At 39.4% G+C, this 22,339-nt stretch overlaps 1 protein-coding gene across 1 annotated transcript in view; it reads right to left on the bottom strand.

Moving 5' to 3' along the window:
* Window positions 1-1,617: 1,617 nt before the first annotated feature.
* The window catches only part of LOC117324899 (adenine DNA glycosylase-like), a 47,806-nt gene continuing 27,084 nt past the window's right edge, over window positions 1,618-22,339 (bottom strand). Inside the window, exons 10-15 of the mRNA XM_033880728.1 lie at window positions 21,423-21,474; window positions 8,366-8,499; window positions 8,019-8,152; window positions 7,052-7,207; window positions 4,853-4,903; window positions 1,618-3,048 (exon numbers count right to left, since the gene is read on the bottom strand). Coding sequence (XP_033736619.1) covers window positions 2,974-3,048; window positions 4,853-4,903; window positions 7,052-7,207; window positions 8,019-8,152; window positions 8,366-8,499; window positions 21,423-21,474 — 602 coding nt within the window. The 3' untranslated portion in view covers window positions 1,618-2,973. The remainder of the gene's footprint in view (window positions 3,049-4,852; window positions 4,904-7,051; window positions 7,208-8,018; window positions 8,153-8,365; window positions 8,500-21,422; window positions 21,475-22,339) is intronic.

Raw genomic sequence — 22,339 nt, 5'->3', positions numbered from 1 at the left:
GCCACATGACATCGGGGAAACTGACATAGGGCCACATGACATCGGGGAAACTGACATAGGGCCACATGACATAGGGCCACATGACATAGGGGAAACTGACATAGGGCCACATGACATAAGGCCACATGACATAGGGTCACATGACAGGGCCACATGACATAGGGGAAACTGACATAGGGCCACATGACATAGGGGAAACTGACATAGGGCCACATGACATAGGGGAAACTGAAGGGCAGGGCCACATGACATAGGGCCACATGACATAGGGGAAACTGAAGGGCAGGGCCACATGACATAGGGGAAACTGAAGGGCAGGGCCACATGACATAGGGCCACATGACATAGGGGAAACTGAAGGGCAGGGCCACATGACAGGGGAAACTGAAGGGCAGGGCCACATGACATTGGGCCACATGACATAGGGGAAACTGAAGGGCAGGGCCACATGACATATGGGAAACTGAAGGGCAGGGCCACATGACATTGGGCCACATGACATAGGGGAAACTGAAGGGCAGGGCCACATGACATAAGGGAAACTGAATTCAATCATTGAAATCTCGACTGGTCATCAACGACTGAATGGATTTTGATGAAATATGGTCTGGAGCATAATTGGACAAAGTTGATCAAGTCTTGTAGAAATGGAGGATGTGACTTTCCAGTGGTTGGAGGGAAAACGTCAAATATATATAAAATCCTTCTTTAAGAATGACATGATTTGGTCCACACTTGGTTTGAAACATCGTCTGGAGAGCAAACTCAAAAAGTAGGACAATATTTGTAATTTAACTTATATGAGAGTATTTTGCCATGATTAATGGAATATCCAGGTGAGTGAAGCAGGCCTTTCGGGCCTATTGTAATGTCTGGAAATAGTGGCATGTTCACCTATTGAATTCCTATTTCCAGTGGTAAAGGTCAGATTATGAAGTCAAATGTCAAAACGCTGTGATGCTCATCAGCAGATCAATTGAAAATTCTTACAATTCATGCCTTCGTATACACAGGAAAACAAGTCTATATGGTAAAATTGGTGTTTTTATTGATCAAGTACACTTTAATTACACATAACATATTGTGATGAACATTTACACATTTAACATATTGTGATGAACATTTACACATAATAACATATTGTGATGAACATGTACACATCATAACACATTGTGATGAACACTTACACATTATAACACATTGTGATGAACATGTACACATAACATTGTGATGAACATGTACACATTATAACATTGTGATGAACACATACACATCATAACACATTGTGATGAACATGTACACATTATAACATTGTGATGAACATGTACACATTATAACACATTGTGATGAACATGTATACATTATAACATTGTGATGAACACATACACATTATAACATTGTGATGAACATGTACACATAACATTGTGATGAACATGTACACATAACATTGTGATGAACACATACACATTATAACATTGTGATGAACACATACACATCATAACACATTGTGATGAACACATACACATTATAACATTGTGATGAACACATACACATCATAACACATTGTGATGAACACATACACATCATAACACATTGTGATGAACACATACACATCATAACACATTGTGATGAACACATACACATCATAACACATTGTGATAAACACATACACATTATAACATTGTGATGAACATGTACACATCATAACACATTGTGATGAACATATACACATTATAACATATTGTGATGAACACATACACATTATAACACATTGTGATGAACATGTACACATAACATATTGTGATGAACACATACACATCATAACACATTGTGATGAACACATACACATAACATATTGTGATGAACATGTACACATCATAACACATTGTGATGAACACATACACATTATAACATATTGTGATGAACACATACACATTATAACACATTGTGATGAACATGTACACATCATAACATATTGTGATGAACACATACACATCATAACACATTGTGATGAACACATACACATAACATATTGTGATGAACATGTACACATAACATATTGCGATGAACATGTACACATTATAACATTGTGATGAACACATACACATTATAACACATTGTGATGAACACATACACATCATAACACATTGTGATGAACACATACACATTATAACATATTGTGATGAACACATACACATTATAACATATTGTGATGAACACATACACATTATAACATATTGTGATGAACACATACACATAACATATTGTGATGAACATGTACACATTATAACACATTGTGATGAACACATACACATAAAATATTGTGATGAACATGTACACATTATAACACATTGTGATGAACACATACACATCATAACACATTGTGATGAACACATACACATCATAGCATATTGTGATGAACACATACACATCATAACACATTGTGATGAACACATACACATCATTACATATTGTGATGAACACATACACATTATAACACATTGTGATGAACATGTACACATAACATATTGTGATGAACATGTACACATCATAACAGTGTGATGAACATGTATACATCATAACATATTGTGATGAACATGTACACATCATAAGATATTGTGATGAACATGTACACATAACATATTGTGATGAACATGTATACATTGTAACACATTGTGATGAACACATACACATTATAAAATATTGTGATGAACATGTACACATTATAACATTGTGATGAACATGTACACATTGTAACATTGTGATGAACATGTACACATTATAACATTGTGATGAACACATACACATTATAACATTGTGATGAACACTTACACATTATAACATTGTGATGAACACTTACACATTATAACATTGTGATGAACACATACACATTATAACATTGTGATGAACACGTACACATTATAACATTGTGATGAGTCTTATTTACACATCTACTAAATTACTCTGTATGTATCATGAAGATTTTGGTTTAAAGAAACAATTTATAGATCTCTGTTTGTTGTCTGATTTACTGGAACTTTTCTTATTCTGAAAAAGAAAAAGAGGCCCAGAGGGCCTGTATCAGCCACCTGGTTGGATTAGATCAAACATCAAGATAATGTTCTTGTTGATGTCAAACAAATGCTTATATCATTATGGGTTGGGGATCTCAGCTGCTTTAAAGACATAACCCAGAAATGAAGTGCGACTCCCTAGGGGTGTGAAAAGACTCCAGGTATTGTTTTTATATCATGAATGTGTTCAAGGAAACAAAGTCCCTTGGGGTGGGGAAAGACCCCTGGGCGTATTTTTACATCAGGATTGTGTTTATCTCTTGATGCCCAACAATTTCAAATATACAACCAAGAAACTGAGTCCCTTGGGGTGGGGAAAGACCCCCGGGCCTGGGGAAAGACCCCCGGGCCTATTTTTATATCAGGATTGTGTTTAACTCTTTATTCCCAACAATGATATATATGGTTATGGGGTGGGGATTTCAAAAATAAAAGTAGCAATTAAAAGGACTTACCTCTGGCCCCAGTGGGTCAGAGTCATCATTTAGACAAAATTTGTTCCACTTCCCCTAAGAATGTTTCTGAACAAATTTGGTTCAAATCCATTCTGAATCTGTACTTTGTGACAAGTAGCGATTTGAAGGATTTATTTCTATTTCCACTATGGGGCACTGCCCCTCCGGCCCCAGGAGGGCCAGAATCACCATTTATGCAAAATCAATTGAGCCAAATTGACCCCCTTTCTGCCCTTCCCCTCAGGCCCCTAGAGGGTCCACCCCATCATTTCAACAATTCTGAATCCTATACTCATTAAGGATGCTTAGTTCCAAAGAAGAAGTTTTTTGGCCCGCCCCTCAGCCCCACCATTTGTACTTTTTGAATCTCCACCCAATAATGATGCTACCAGTCAAATTTTGTTCAATTCCGATTAGCAGCTATGAAGAAGTTGTCAACTGTTGACGGACAGACGGACGGACGACGGACGCAAGATACCATAGTATGGCATAAGCTTACCTTGGTCCCTTCAGACCAGGTGAGCTAAAAAATCAATTAAAGGATATAATCATGAGATGCAATGTTTAATGTTCCTATGCATATAACTTTGTCTTGGCGCCCACCATTGAATGATTATGTCTGACCGATCTTCCCTCTAAATTTCCCTTCAATCCCTCTTAAAGTGTACCCGGAACGATTTGCTATATTAAGCTTATAAAATATCATTTAGGATGAAACTAAAAATACTGAAAATGTGACTTTCATAACCACCTTAGTTTTAGAGTAATTGCAGTTTTTCTCGAAAACACACCTGAAGTCCAAAGCCATTGACCTCATTTCAGCGACTCCTGACCTGTGACGTCACAGGTTTAATGGGACTATAGAGTCGCCATTTATTGAGTGTGGTTGTTACCTTTTGATATGCCCCCTCTCTATACAGAAACTGTAGTGCATTATGTAGTTAGTAAGGAGTGTGGTTGTTACCTTTTGATATGCCCCCTCTCTATACAGAAACTGTAGTACATTATGTAGTTAGTAAGGAGTGCGGTTGTTACCTTTTGATATGCCCCCTCTCTATACAGAAACTATAGTACATTATGTAGTTACTAAGGAGTGCGGTTGTTACCTTTTGATATGCCCCCTCTCTATACAGAACCTGTAGTACATTATGTAGTTAGTAAGGAGTGCAGTTGTTACCTTTTGATATGCCCCCTCTCTATACAGAACCTGTAGTACATTATGTAGTTAGTAAGGAGTGCAGTTGTTACCTTTTGATATGCCCCCTCTCTATACAGAAACTGTAGTACATTATGTAGTTAGTAAAGAGTGTGGTACATAGTTACCTTTTGAGTGCTGGACTTAGAAGATAACGCCGATTCAAATGCCTTGAAGACCTGTTGTGTGAAAATAATATCAGGAGCAATTAATTGGAAAAGATATTAAAGAACAAGAGGTCATGTATCAAAATTCTAACAGAAAGAGGAAGGAATCAATAAATGTCAACATAATTTGCCGGCTGTCTTTTAACGTGTCTTAATGATTTTAATACTGTTATAATCAAATGTTAAAAGGTCTGAAAAAATAAAATTTTATCTTTACCTCCTTCAATGGAACTTTTGGGGTAATCAGTCTTCCTTCATAATGTAACCCTGGTAAATAATTTGACAAAAACAAGAAGACCAGGGATGGGGTGTGTGGTGAAAAGACCCCAGGGATAGTTTTTACAACATGACTGTGCTTGCGGTTGGGAAAGAGCCCTCGGTTTATATTTACAGCAGGATGATTTGGTTTGTTTTTGTTTTAACGTCCTATTAACAGCCAGGGTCATTTAAGGACGTGCCAGGTTTTGGAGGTGGAGGAAAGCCGGAGTACCCGGAGAAAAACCACCGGCCTACGGTCAGTACCTGGCAACTGCCCCACGTAGGTTTCGAACTCGCAACCCAGAGGTGGAGGGCCAGTGATAAAGTGTCGGAACACCTTAACCACTCTGCCACCGCGGCCCCTCACAGCAGGATGATGTTTATCCCTCGATGTCAAGCAATGCTATAATATGGTAATGGGGTGGGCATCTAAACAGTTTCAAATATTTAACAAAGAAACTAAGTCCCTAGGGGTAGGGAAACATTCCGTGGCCCATTATTACAGCAGGATTGTGTTTATCTCTTGGTGCCGAGAAATGCTATATATGGTTATGAGGTGAGAATCTAAACGGTTTCAAACATACAAAGTGTGGAGGCCACTCATAGGTGCAAGGCATGAGGAATTGAAATACAGGAGAAAACGAAATATTATACAAATATAAAATGGCATGTTATATGAAGACATTTTGATTGTTTTTTAAAGGGTCATTCCTTCGTTCAGACATCAGAAGCATGCACAATTTCTGTTGATGAAATCTATGTCCTTATGATGATTATATGAGTGTTTGTGCCTACATGTAATAAAATCAATGGCAAAATGTACAAGAACAAGAGGCCCATGGGCCTTAACGGTCACCTGAGTTTTGAAATATTTCTGTAAATTTGACCCTTTTTGACCCTGCCCAACAGCCTCTGGGGGCCAATAAATGCATACCAACAAACTGTCTTCCAAAACTGCTATTTCCAATAGAAATGACACAAATGATAGTCAAAAATGTGATTTTCTTATATAAACAACAGTTAAGGGTACCTCTTCCAAAGGGGCAAACATGAGACCCCAGGGTCATGATATTCACAATTTTGGTAAAGCACCTTAAGACCCTTAAAGACCTGAAAAGCAATCCTAAGCAAGCACTTCTGATAAGGAAGATTTGAAGTTTGAGTTTGATCCACCCAAGGAATCTGGAGTTATCACTCTGTGCTGACACTGCTGTTGACAAAGTTACCACTCTGTGCTGACACTGCTGTTGACAAAGTTATCACTCTGTACTGACACTGCTGTTGACAAAGTTATCACTCTGTGCTAACACTGCTGTTGACAAAGTTATCACTCTGTGCAAAAATGTGACCTTAATGAACTTGGCCTTTTGACAATGACACTTTTTCTTTCACCTTAACAATTTGGCATCACTCAAGATGAAAAAAATGATAATTTAAACACAAAATGAAAACCATTTTGACTATCTGGGCCCAGTTGTTCAAAAGGTGATTAGGCTAATCACATTTTAACAACATTTTTCAAATCCTAATATAATAATTTCTGGTAGAACTAGCTTGACAAAACTTAATGAAATTCTGTAATTCTTAATTCTCTTCCAACTGGCATAATTTAACGACGATATACTCACAGGTTTTTCCAGTTTTGGAAGATCCATGGAGTGTTTATTTTTTCTAGTGATTAGCAGTGAACTTCACATGTTCAAATCTGGAATGCATATCAAGAACCAATACAGATCACAGCTAGCCCCAATGTTTTGTGAGAAAAAGCAGCAACAGATTACTGATGGGACATACAAACCATGATAATAGTTGGCCAACAACTGTACTGACAGATGATTGGCTTAAAATCCTTCTGTAATACAAACTGTTGTCTTCAGAGATCAACAGAAACTAAATGATTACCTTCTTCATCCCTGTAGATACAGCACATTCTAAAAACTCTTCTTTGGAGACCCAGCGACTTGGTGGTTGCTCTGCCTCTAGAGTGACCTCCCCTCCCTCTACTATAATAGTCTGGACAACGTAGGTTTGGTGAATGTGGGAGAAAATATGGACCACCTGTAGAATTTAGATTTAAGAGCTTACCAACTTAAAAATGTATCCTATATAGCTTCAACATTGGTTTCTCTGAAGTTATAATTACTATTGAATGGACATGCTGCAATGTATTGGTTGCAGTAGACATCCCAACTTGGTTACAGTGAAATCCACACTCATTTCTACTTGTCTCCTTCAGGCATACAAAATGTTTAAAAACAAGAGGCCCAGAGAGCTTGTATCGCTCACCTGGTTGGATTTAACCAAACATCAAAAAGATAATCATATTCAATCTGTTGATAACTTTACTTGTTGATGTCGATCAATGCTATATATGGTTATGGGGTGAGGATCTCAACTGCTTTAAAGACATAACCCAAAAAAGTCCACACTCCCTAGGGGTGGGGAAATCCCCAGGGATTATTTTACAACATTGTAGTGTTTAAAGAAACTAAGTCCCTTGGGGAGGGGAAAGACCCCAGGGCCTAATTTTACACCAGGATTGTGTTCATCTCTTGATGCCCAAAATGCGCTACATATGGTTAAGGGGTGAGGATGTCAATGGTTTCAAAAATACAAGTAGCAATTAAAAGGAACTACTTACATTGGGCTTCGCCCCTCTGTTCCCCTTTCTCTAAGGATCTTTCCGACCAAATTTGGTTAAAATCCAATCAGTATTATATGACTGGTAGCAATTTAAAGCAAATGTTGACGGACGACAGACACAGCACCATGGCTTAAGCTCGCCAGACCTTCGGTCCAGGCGAGCTAAAAGTAGAACTTAAATTTTTTTTTGTCTGATCAGTGTAAGCCTGATGTCCAGTTACCATACCTCTCCAATATGTTGTCTCTTTCCTGTGGTTTGTAACAAGGCTCTACAAGCCTTATCTAGAATTGCCTCGGCAGGATTCTCACATTTTCCTTCCTGTAGAAGTGATGGAAACTCCCACATTCCCGCCAGTAACCCTGCAAAGAAACAAAAATCAAAACTTTAAACAATTGCTACTGGAAATCAAATCCGTGTATGCTATATTTTTTTTTCAATTCTTCCCAAAAAGTTTTTCTTTGTCAAATCTCTTTGTTACTCTACCCATGAAGCTATATTCTCACATACAGTAATCTTAACACAAGTCACAAAATGTGTGTAAAATACTCTATCTAAAACAATATACTTCTCACCTTTGTGGGGGCGCTGTACAATGAGGTACTCATCCTTACTCTCATGTCTTTTTCGACATACAATACATACATCTGTCCGTTCCTCTCTTGGTGCCTTCTTTTTTCCTTTTCTGGGATAATTTTCAACGCCATTGCTGAGTGAAGAAAAATGATCATAGAAATAAAGACTTCCAGTAGGTTAAATTTTGAATTAACTTAATCAATGTAACTTTGTACTAGTAATTCCAATCAGCAAACAATTCTAATTCTATTGTATAATCTGATATATGCCTCGGCCCCCTATAATCTGATATATACCTCGGCCCCCTATTGTATAATCCGATATATACCTCGGCCCCCTATTGTATAATCCGATATATACCTCGGCCCCCTATTGTATAATCCGATATATACCTCGGCTCCCTATTGTATAATCTGATATATACCTCTGCCCCCTATTGTATAATCTGATATATACCTCTGCCCCCTATTGTATAATCCGATATATACCTCGGCTCCCTATTGTATAATCTGATATATACCTCGGCCCCCTATTGTATAATCCGATATATACCTCGGCCCCCTATTGTATAATCCGATATATACCTCGGCTCCCTATTGTATAATCCGATATATACCTTGGCTCCCTATTGTATAATCTGATATATACCTTGGCTCCCTATTGTATAATCTGATACATTACTTTGGCTCCCTATTGTATAATCTGATATATACCTCGGCCCCCTATTGTATAATCCGATATATACCTCAGCCCCCTATTGTATAATCTGATATATACCTCGGCCCCCTATTGTATAATCCGATATATACCTCAGCCCCCTATTGTATAATCCGATATATACCTCGGCCCCCTATTTTATAATCCGATATATACCTCAGCTCCCTATTGTATAATCCGATATATACCTCGGCTCCCTATTGTATAATCTAATATATACCTCGGCTCCCTATTGTATAATCCGATATATACCTCGGCCCCCTATTGTATAATCTGATATATACCTCAGCCCCCTATTGTATAATCCGATATATACCTCGGCTCCCTATTGTATAATCTGATATATACCTCTGCCCCCTATTGTATAATCTGATATATACCTCTGCCCCCTATTGTATAATCTGATATATACCTCTGCCCCCTATTGTATAATCTGATATATACCTCGGCTCCCTATTGTATATTCCGATATTTACCTCGGCCCCCTATTGTATAATCCGATATATACCTCGGCCCCCTATTGTATAATCCGATATATACCTCAGCTCCCTATTGTATAATCCGATATATACCTCGGCCCCCTATTGTATAATCTGATATATACCTCAGCTCCCTATTGTATAATCCGATATATACCTCGGCCCCCTATTGTATAATCTGATATATACCTCGGCCCACTATAATCTGATATATACCTCGGCCCCCTATTGTATAATCTGATATATACCTCAGCTCCCTATTGTATAATCCGATATATACCTCGGCCCCCTATTGTATCATCCGATATATACCTCAGCTCCCTATTGTATAATCTGATATATACCTCGGCCCCCTATTGTATAATCCGATATATACCTCGGCCCCCTATTGTATAATCCGATATATACCTCGGCCCCCTATTGTATAATCCGATATATACCTCGGCCCCCTATTGTATAATCCAATATATACCTCGGCCCCCTATTGTATAATCTGATATATACCTCGGCTCCCTATTGTATATTCCGATATTTACCTCGGCCCCCTATTGTATAATCCGATATATACCTCGGCCCCCTATTGTATAATCTGATATATACCTCGGCCCCCTATTGTATAATCTGATATATACCTTGGCCCCCTATTGTATAATCTGATATATACCTCGGCCCCCTATTGTATAATCCGATATATACCTCGGCCCCCTATTGTATAATCTGATATATACCTCGGCTCCCTATTGTATAATCTGATATGTACCTCGGCTCCCTATTGTATAATCCGATATATACCTCAGCTCCCTATTGTATAATCCGATATATACCTCGGCCCCCTATTGTATAATCTGATATATACCTCAGCTCCCTATTGTATAATCCGATATATACCTCGGCCCCCTATTGTATAATCTGATATATACCTCGGCCCCCCTATTGTATAATCTGATATATACCTCGGCACCCTATAATCCGATATATACCTCGGCCCCCTATTGTATAATCTGATATATACCTCGGCCCCCTATTGTATAATCTGATAAATACCTCGGCTCCCTATTGTATAATCCGATATATACCTCGGCCCCCTATTGTATAATCCAATATATACCTCGGCCCCCTATTGTATAATCCGATATATACCTCTGCCCCCTATTGTATAATCCGATATATACCTTGGCTCCCTATTGTATAATCCGATATATACCTTGGCTCCCTATTGTATAATCTGATATATACCTCGGCCCCCTATTGTATAATCCGATATATACCTCGGCTCCCTATTGTATAATCTGATATATACCTCAGCCCCCTATTGTATAATCTGATATATACCTCGGCCCCCTATTGTATAATCTGATATATACCTCGGCCCCCTATTGTATAATCTGATATATACCTCGGCTCCCTATTGTATAATCTGATATATACCTCGGCCCCCTATAATCCGATATATACCTCGGCCCCCTATTGTATAATCCGATATATACCTCGGCCCCCTATTGTATAATCCGATATATACAGAAAGTGTACCTCGACCCCCTATTGTATAATCTGATATATACGTCGGCTCTCTATTGTATAATCTGATATATACCTCGGCCCCCTATTGTATAATCCGATATATACCTCAGCTCCCTATTATATAATCTGATATATACCTCGGCCCCCTGTTGTATAATCCGATATATACCTCGGCCCCCTATTGTATAATTTGATATATACCTCAGCCCCCTATTGTATAATCTGATATATACCTCGGCACCCTATAATCCGATATATACCTCGGCCCCCTATTGTATAATCTGATATATACCTCGGCCCCCTATAATCTGATATATACCTCGGCTCCCTATTGTATAATCTGATATATACCTCGGCCCCCTATTGTATAATCCGATATATACCTCGGCCCCCTATTGTATAATCTGATATATACCTCGGCCCCCTATTGTATAATCCGATATATACCTCGGCCCCCTATTGTATAATCTGATAAATACCTCGGCTCCCTATTGTATAATCTGATATATACGTCGGCTCTCTATTGTATAATCTGATATATACCTCGGCCTCCTATTGTATAATCTGATATATACCTCGGCCCCCTATTGTATAACCTGATATATACCTCGGCCTCCTATTGTATAATCTGATATATACCTCGGCTCCCTATTGTATAATCCGATATATACCTCTGCCCCCTATTGTATAATCCGATATATACCTTGGCTCCCTATTGTATAATCCGATATATACCTTGGCTCCCTATTGTATAATCTGATATATACCTTGGCTCCCTATTGTATAATCTGATACATTACTTTGGCTCCCTATTGTATAATCTGATATATACCTCGGCCCCCTATTGTATAATCCGATATATACCTCAGCCCCCTATTGTATAATCTGATATATACCTCGGCCCCCTATTGTATAATCCGATATATACCTCAGCCCCCTATTGTATAATCCGATATATACCTCGGCCCCCTATTTTATAATCCGATATATACCTCAGCTCCCTATTGTATAATCCGATATATACCTCGGCTCCCTATTGTATAATCTAATATATACCTCGGCTCCCTATTGTATAATCCGATATATACCTCGGCCCCCTATTGTATAATCTGATATATACCTCAGCCCCCTATTGTATAATCTGATATATACCTCTGCCCCCTATTGTATAATCTGATATATACCTCGGCTCCCTATTGTATATTCCGATATTTACCTCGGCCCCCTATTGTATAATCTGATATATACCTCGGCCCCCTATTGTATAATCTGATATATACCTCGGCCCCCTATTGTATAATCTGATATATACCTTGGCCCCCTATTGTATAATCTGATATATACCTCGGCCCCCTATTGTATAATCCGATATATACCTCGGCCCCCTATTGTATAATCTGATATATACCTCGGCTCCCTATTGTATAATCTGATATGTACCTCGGCTCCCTATTGTATAATCCGATATATACCTCAGCTCCCTATTGTATAATCCGATATATACCTCGGCCCCCTATTGTATAATCTGATATATACCTCGGCTCCCTATTGTATAATCTGATATGTACCTCGGCTCCCTATTGTATAATCTGATATATACCTCAGCTCCCTATTGTATAATCCGATATATACCTCGGCCCCCTATTGTATAATCTGATATATACCTCGGCCCCCTATAATCTGATATATACCTCGGCCCCCTATTGTATAATCTGATATATACCTCGGCCCCCTATTGTATAATCCGATATATACCTCAGCTCCCTATTGTATAATCCGATATATACCTCGGCCCCCTATTGTATAATCCGATATATACCTCGGCCCCCTATTGTAAAATCTGATATATACCTTGGCCCCCTATTGTATAATCTGATATATACCTCGGCCCCCTATTGTATAATCCGATATATACCTCGGCCCCCTATTGTATAATCTGATATATACCTCGGCTCCCTATTGTATAATCTGATATGTACCTCGGCTCCCTATTGTATAATCCGATATATACCTCAGCTCCCTATTGTATAATCCGATATATACCTCGGCCCCCTATTGTATAATCTGATATATACCTCAGCTCCCTATTGTATAATCCGATATATACCTCGGCCCCCTATTGTATAATCTGATATATACCTCGGCCCCCTATTGTATAATCTGATATATACCTCGGCACCCTATAATCCGATATATACCTCGGCCCCCTATTGTATAATCTGATATATACCTCGGCCCCCTATTGTATAATCTGATAAATACCTCGGCTCCCTATTGTATAATCCGATATATACCTCGGCCCCCTATTGTATAATCCAATATATACCTCGGCCCCCTATTGTATAATCCGATATATACCTCTGCCCCCTATTGTATAATCCGATATATACCTTGGCTCCCTATTGTATAATCTGATATATACCTCGGCCCCCTATTGTATAATCCGATATATACCTCGGCTCCCTATTGTATAATCTGATATATACCTCGGCCCCCTATTGTATAATCTGATATATACCTCGGCCCCCTATTGTATAATCTGATATATACCTCGGCCCCCTATTGTATAATCTGATATATACCTCGGCTCCCTATTGTATAATCTGATATATACCTCGGCCCCCTATAATCCGATATATACCTCGGCCCCCTATTGTATAATCCGATATATACCTCGGCCCCCTATTGTATAATCCGATATATACAGAAAGTGTACCTCGGCCCCCTATTGTATAATCTGATATATACGTCGGCTCTCTATTGTATAATCTGATATATACCTCGGCCCCCTATTGTATAATCCGATATATACCTCAGCTCCCTATTATATAATCTGATATATACCTCGGCCCCCTATTGTATAATCCGATATATACCTCGGCCCCCTATTGTATAATTTGATATATACCTCAGCCCCCTATTGTATAATCTGATATATACCTCGGCCCCTATGATAATCCGATATATACCTCGGCCCCCTATTGTATAATCTGATATATACCTCGGCCCCCTATAATCTGATATATACCTCGGCCCCCTATTGTATAATCTGATATATACCTCGGCAATCCGATATATACCTCAGCTCCCTATTGTATAATCTGATATATACCTCGGCTCCCTATTGTATAATCGATATACTCGGCCCCATGCCACCCTATTGTATAATCCGATATATACCTCGGCTCCCTTTTGAATCCGATATATAACCTCGGCCCCCTATTGTATAATCTGATATATACCTCGGCCCCCTATTGTATAATCTGATATATACCTCGGCTCCCTTGTATAATTGATATATACCTCGGCCCATGTATAATCCGATATATACCTCGGCCCCCTATTGTATAATCTGATATATACCTCGGCCCCCTATTGTATAATCCGATATATACCTCGGCCCCCTATTGTATAATCTGATATATACCTCGGCCCCTATTGTATAATCTGATATATACCTCGGCCCCCTATTGTATAATCCGATATATACCTCAGCTCCCTATTGTATAATCCGATATATACCTCGGCCCCCTATTGTATAATCCGATATATACCTCGGCCCCCTATTGTATAATCTGATATATACCTTGGCCCCCTATTGTATAATCTGATATATACCTCGGCCCCCTATTGTATAATCCGATATATACCTCGGCCCCCTATTGTATAATCTGATATATACCTCGGCTCCCTATTGTATAATCTGATATGTACCTCGGCTCCCTATTGTATAATCCGATATATACCTCAGCTCCCTATTGTATAATCCGATATATACCTCGGCCCCCTATTGTATAATCTGATATATACCTCAGCTCCCTATTGTATAATCCGATATATACCTCGGCCCCCTATTGTATAATCTGATATATACCTCGGCCCCCTATTGTATAATCTGATATATACCTCGGCACCCTATAATCCGATATATACCTCGGCCCCCTATTGTATAATCTGATATATACCTCGGCCCCCTATTGTATAATCTGATAAATACCTCGGCTCCCTATTGTATAATCCGATATATACCTCGGCCCCCTATTGTATAATCCAATATATACCTCGGCCCCCTATTGTATAATCCGATATATACCTCTGCCCCCTATTGTATAATCCGATATATACCTTGGCTCCCTATTGTATAATCTGATATATACCTCGGCCCCCTATTGTATAATCCGATATATACCTCGGCTCCCTATTGTATAATCTGATATATACCTCGGCCCCCTATTGTATAATCTGATATATACCTCGGCCCCCTATTGTATAATCTGATATATACCTCGGCCCCCTATTGTATAATCTGATATATACCTCGGCTCCCTATTGTATAATCTGATATATACCTCGGCCCCCTATAATCCGATATATACCTCGGCCCCCTATTGTATAATCCGATATATACCTCGGCCCCCTATTGTATAATCCGATATATACAGAAAGTGTACCTCGGCCCCCTATTGTATAATCTGATATATACGTCGGCTCTCTATTGTATAATCTGATATATACCTCGGCCCCCTATTGTATAATCCGATATATACCTCAGCTCCCTATTATATAATCTGATATATACCTCGGCCCCCTGTTGTATAATCCGATATATACCTCGGCCCCCTATTGTATAATTTGATATATACCTCAGCCCCCTATTGTATAATCTGATATATACCTCGGCACCCTATAATCCGATATATACCTCGGCCCCCTATTGTATAATCTGATATATACCTCGGCCCCCTATAATCTGATATATACCTCGGCTCCCTATTGTATAATCTGATATATACCTCGGCCCCCTATTGTATAATCCGATATATACCTCGGCCCCCTATTGTATAATCTGATATATACCTCGGCCCCCTATTGTATAATCCGATATATACCTCGGCCCCCTATTGTATAATCTGATAAATACCTCGGCTCCCTATTGTATAATCTGATATATACGTCGGCTCTCTATTGTATAATCTGATATATACCTCGGCCTCCTATTGTATAATCTGATATATACCTCGGCCCCCTATTGTATAATCTGATATATACCTCGGCCTCCTATTGTATAATCTGATATATACCTCGGCTCCCTATTGTATAATCCGATATATACCTCTGCCCCCTATTGTATAATCCGATATATACCTTGGCTCCCTATTGTATAATCCGATATATACCTTGGCTCCCTATTGTATAATCTGATATATACCTTGGCTCCCTATTGTATAATCTGATACATTACTTTGGCTCCCTATTGTATAATCTGATATATACCTCGGCCCCCTATTGTATAATCCGATATATACCTCAGCCCCCTATTGTATAATCTGATATATACCTCGGCCCCCTATTGTATAATCCGATATATACCTCAGCCCCCTATTGTATAATCCGATATATACCTCGGCCCCCTATTTTATAATCCGATATATACCTCAGCTCCCTATTGTATAATCCGATATATACCTCGGCTCCCTATTGTATAATCTAATATATACCTCAGCTCCCTATTGTATAATCCGATATATACCTCGGCCCCCTATTGTATAATCTGATATATACCTCAGCCCCCTATTGTATAATCCGATATATACCTCGGCTCCCTATTGTATAATCTGATATATACCTCTGCCCCCTATTGTATAATCTGATATATACCTCTGCCCCCTATTGTATAATCTGATATATACCTCTGCCCCCTATTGTATAATCTGATATATACCTCGGCTCCCTATTGTATATTCCGATATTTACCTCGGCCCCCTATTGTATAATCCGATATATACCTCGGCCCCCTATTGTATAATCTGATATATACCTCGGCCCACTATAATCTGATATATACCTCGGCCCCCTATTGTATAATCTGATATATACCTCAGCTCCCTATTGTATAATCCGATATATACCTCGGCCCCCTATTGTATAATCCGATATATACCTCAGCTCCCTATTGTATAATCTGATATATACCTCGGCCCCCTATTGTATAATCCGATATATACCTCGGCCCCCTATTGTATAATCCGATATATACCTCGGCCCCCTATTGTATAATCCAATATATACCTCGGCCCCCTATTGTATAATCTGATATATACCTCGGCTCCCTATTGTATATTCCGATATTTACCTCGGCCCCCTATTGTATAATCCGATATATACCTCGGCCCCCTATTGTATAATCTGATATATACCTCGGCCCCCTATTGTATAATCTGATATATACCTTGGCCCCCTATTGTATAATCTGATATATACCTCGGCCCCCTATTGTATAATCCGATATATACCTCGGCCCCCTATTGTATAATCTGATATATACCTCGGCTCCCTATTGTATAATCTGATATGTACCTCGGCTCCCTATTGTATAATCCGATATATACCTCAGCTCCCTATTGTATAATCCGATATATACCTCGGCCCCCTATTGTATAATCTGATATATACCTCAGCTCCCTAATGTATAATCCGATTTATACCTCGGCCCCCTATTGTATAATCTGATATATACCTCGGCCCCCTATTGTATAATCTGATATATACCTCGGCACCCTATAATCCGATATATACCTCGGCCCCCTATTGTATAATCTGATATATACCTCGGCCCCCTATTGTATAATCTGATAAATACCTCGGCTCCCTATTGTATAATCCGATATATACCTCGGCCCCCTATTGTATAATCCAATATATACCTCGGCCCCCTATTGTATAATCCGATATATACCTCTGCCCCCTATTGTATAATCCGATATATACCTTGGCTCCCTATTGTATAATCCGATATATACCTTGGCTCCCTATTGTATAATCTGATATATACCTCGGCCCCCTATTGTATAATCCGATATATACCTCGGCTCCCTATTGTATAATCTGATATATACCTCGGCCCCCTATTGTATAATCTGATATATACCTCGGCCCCCTATTGTATAATCTGATATATACCTGGGCCCCCTATTGTATAATCTGATATATACCTCGGCTCCCTATTGTATAATCTGATATATACCTCGGCCCCCTATAATCCGATATATACCTCGGCCCCCTATTGTATAATCCGATATATACCTCGGCCCCCTATTGTATAATCCGATATATACAGAAAGTGTACCTCGGCCCCCTATTGTATAATCTGATATATACGTCGGCTCTCTATTGTATAATCTGATATATACCTCGGCCCCCTATTGTATAATCCGATATATACCTCAGCTCCCTATTATATAATCTGATATATACCTCGGCCCCCTGTTGTATAATCCGATATATACCTCGGCCCCCTATTGTATAATTTGATATATACCTCAGCCCCCTATTGTATAATCTGATATATACCTCGGCACCCTATAATCCGATATATACCTCGGCCCCCTATTGTATAATCTGATATATACCTCGGCCCCCTATAATCTGATATATACCTCGGCTCCCTATTGTATAATCTGATATATACCTCGGCCCCCTATTGTATAATCCGATATATACCTCGGCCCCCTATTGTATAATCTGATATATACCTCGGCCCCCTATTGTATAATCCGATATATACCTCGGCCCCCTATTGTATAATCTGATAAATACCTCGGCTCCCTATTGTATAATCTGATATATACGTCGGCTCTCTATTGTATAATCTGATATATACCTCGGCCTCCTATTGTATAATCTGATATATACCTCGGCCCCCTATTGTATAATCTGATATATACCTCGGCTCCCTATTGTATAATCCGATATATACCTCGGCTCCCTATTGTATAATCTGATATATACCTCTGCCCCCTATTGTATAATCTGATATATACCTCGGCCCCCTATAATCTGATATATACCTCGGCTCCCTATTGTATAATCTGATATATACCTCGGCCCCCTATTATACAATCTGATATATACCTCGGCCCCCTATTGTATAATCTGATATATACCTCGGCTCCCTATTGTATAATCCGATATATACCTCGGCTCCCTATTGTATAATCCGATATATACCTCGGCCCCCTATTGTATAATCTGATATATACCTCGGCCCCCTATAATATAATCTGATATATACCTCTGCCCCCTATTGTATAATCTGATATATACCTCGGCCCCCTATAATCCGATATATACCTCGGCTCCCTATTGTATAATCTGATATATACCTCGGCCCCCTATTGTATAATCCGATATATACCTCTGCCCCCTATTGTATAATCCGATCTATACCTCGGCCCCCTATAATCCGATATATACCTCGGCCTCCTATTGTATAATCTGATATATACCTCAGCCCCCTATTGTATAATCTGATATATACCTCGGCTCCCTATTGTATAATCTGATATATACCTCGGCCCCCTATAATCCGATATATACCTCGGCCCCCTATTGTATAATCCGATATATACAGAAAGTGTACCTCGGCCCCCTATTGTATAATCCGATATATACCTCGGCCCCCTATTGTATAATCCGATATATACCTTGGCCCCCTATTGTATAATCCGATATATACCTCGGCCCCCTATTGTATAATCTGATATATACCTCGGCCCCCTATTGTATAATCCGATATATACCTCAGCTCCCTATTATATAATCTGATATATACCTCGGCCCCCTGTTGTATAATCCGATATATACCTCGGCCCCCTATTGTATAATTTGATATATACCTCAGCCCCCTATTGTATAATCTGATATATACCTCGGCACCCTATAATCCGATATATACCTCGGCCCCCTATTGTATAATCTGATATATACCTCGGCCCCCTATTGTATAATCTGATAAATACCTCGGCTCCCTATTGTATAATCCGATATATACCTCGGCCCCCTATTGTATAATCCAATATATACCTCGGCCCCCTATTGTATAATCCGATATATACCTCTGCCCCCTATTGTATAATCCGATATATACCTTGGCTCCCTATTGTATAATCCGATATATACCTTGGCTCCCTATTGTATAATCTGATATACCTCGGCCCCCTATTGTATAATCCGATATATACCTCGGCTCCCTATTGTATAATCTGATATATACCTCGGCCCCCTATTGTATAATCTGATATATACCTCGGCCCCCTATTGTATAATCTGATATATACCTCGGCCCCCTATTGTATAATCTGATATATACCTCGGCTCCCTATTGTATAATCTGATATATACCTCGGCCCCCTATAATCCGATATATACCTCGGCCCCCTATTGTATAATCCGATATATACCTCGGCCCCCTATTGTATAATCCGATATATACCTCAGCTCCCTATTATATAATCTGATATATACCTCGGCCCCCTGTTGTATAATCCGATATATACCTCGGCCCCCTATTGTATAATTTGATATATACCTCAGCCCCCTATTGTATAATCTGATATATACCTCGGCACCCTATAATCCGATATATACCTCGGCCCCCTATTGTATAATCTGATATATACCTCGGCCCCCTATAATCTGATATATACCTCGGCTCCCTATTGTATAATCTGATATATACCTCGGCCCCCTATTGTATAATCCGATATATACCTCGGCCCCCTATTGTATAATCTGATATATACCTCGGCCCCCTATTGTATAATCCGATATATACCTCGGCCCCCTATTGTATAATCTGATATATACCTCGGCCCCCTATAATCCGATATATACCTCAGCTCCCTATTGTATAATCCGATATATACCTCGGCCCCCTATTGTATAATCCGATATATACCTCGGCTCCCTATTGTATAATCTGATATATACCTCGGCCCCCTATTGTATAATCTGATATATACCTCGGCTCCCTATTGTATAATCTGATATATACCTCGGCCCCCTATTGTATAATCTGATATATACCTCGGCCCCCTATTATACAATCCGATATATACCTCGGCCCCCTATTGTATAATCTGATATATACCTCGGCTCCCTATTGTATAATCTGATATATACCTCGGCTCCCTATTGTATAATCCGATATATACCTCGGCCCCCTATTGTATAATCTGATATATACCTCGGCCCCCTATTGTATAATCTGATATATACCTCGGCTCCCTATTGTATAATCCGATATATACCTCGGCCCCCTATTGTATAATCCGATATATACCTCGGCTCCCTATTGTATAATCTGATATATACCTCGGCTCCCTATTGTATAATCTGATATATACCTCTGCCCCCTATTGTATAATCTGATATATACCTCGGCCCCCTATAATCCGATATATACCTCGGCCCCCTATTGTATAATCTGATATATACCTCGGCTCCCTATTGTATAATCCGATATATACCTCGGCCCCCTATTGTATAATCTGATATATACCTTGGCTCCCATGAGTCCTCATGTTGGAAACAAAGTGGACAGGTGTCGGCCACTGCGGAAAGAGAAATGCATTATGTACAACACAGTAAATATCATCATTTTGTGTAACTGTTGGGTTTAGGTGATGACTTCAATTAAAGCCTGTCACACTTAGGTATGAACTTGTTGTTTTAATTATTGGAGTACTGGTACCTACAACATTCTATGTCTGTCCATGGTAACCTACAACATTCTATGTCTGTCCATGGTAACACCATTGGAGTACTGGTACCTACAACATTCTATGTCTGTCCATGGTAACACCATTGGAGTACTGGTATACCTACAACATTCTATGTCTGTCCATGGTAACACCATTGGAGTACTGGTACCTACAACATTCTATGTCTGTCCATGGTAACACCATTGGAGTACTGGTACCTACAACATTCTATGTCTGTCCATGGTAACATCATTGGAGTACAGGTGTACCTACAACATTCTATGTCTGTCCATGGTAACACCATTGGAGTACTGGTATACCTACAACATTCTATGTCTGTCCATGGTAACACCATTGGAGTACTGGTACCTACAACATTCTATGTCTGTCCATGGTAACACCATTGGAGTACTGGTACCTACAACATTCTATGTCTGTCCATGGTAACACCATTGGGTACTGGTGTACCTACAACATTCTATGTCTGTCCATGGTAACACCATTGGGGTACTGGTGTACCTACAACATTCTATGTCTGTCCATGGTAACACCATTGGAGTACTGGTGTACCTACAACATTCTATGTCTGTCCATGGTAACACCATTGGGGTACTGGTGTACCTACAACATTCTATGTCTGTCCATGGTAACACCATTGGAGTACTGGTATACCTACAACATTCTATGTCTGTCCATGGTAACACCATTGGAGTAC

Source organism: Pecten maximus, chromosome 4 (genome assembly GCF_902652985.1).
Source record: "Pecten maximus chromosome 4, xPecMax1.1, whole genome shotgun sequence".
Taxonomy (NCBI): domain Eukaryota; kingdom Metazoa; phylum Mollusca; class Bivalvia; order Pectinida; family Pectinidae; genus Pecten; species Pecten maximus.
The sequence above is the reverse complement of the archived record's forward strand: the minus strand, read 5'-3'. Positions and strand labels throughout refer to the sequence as shown.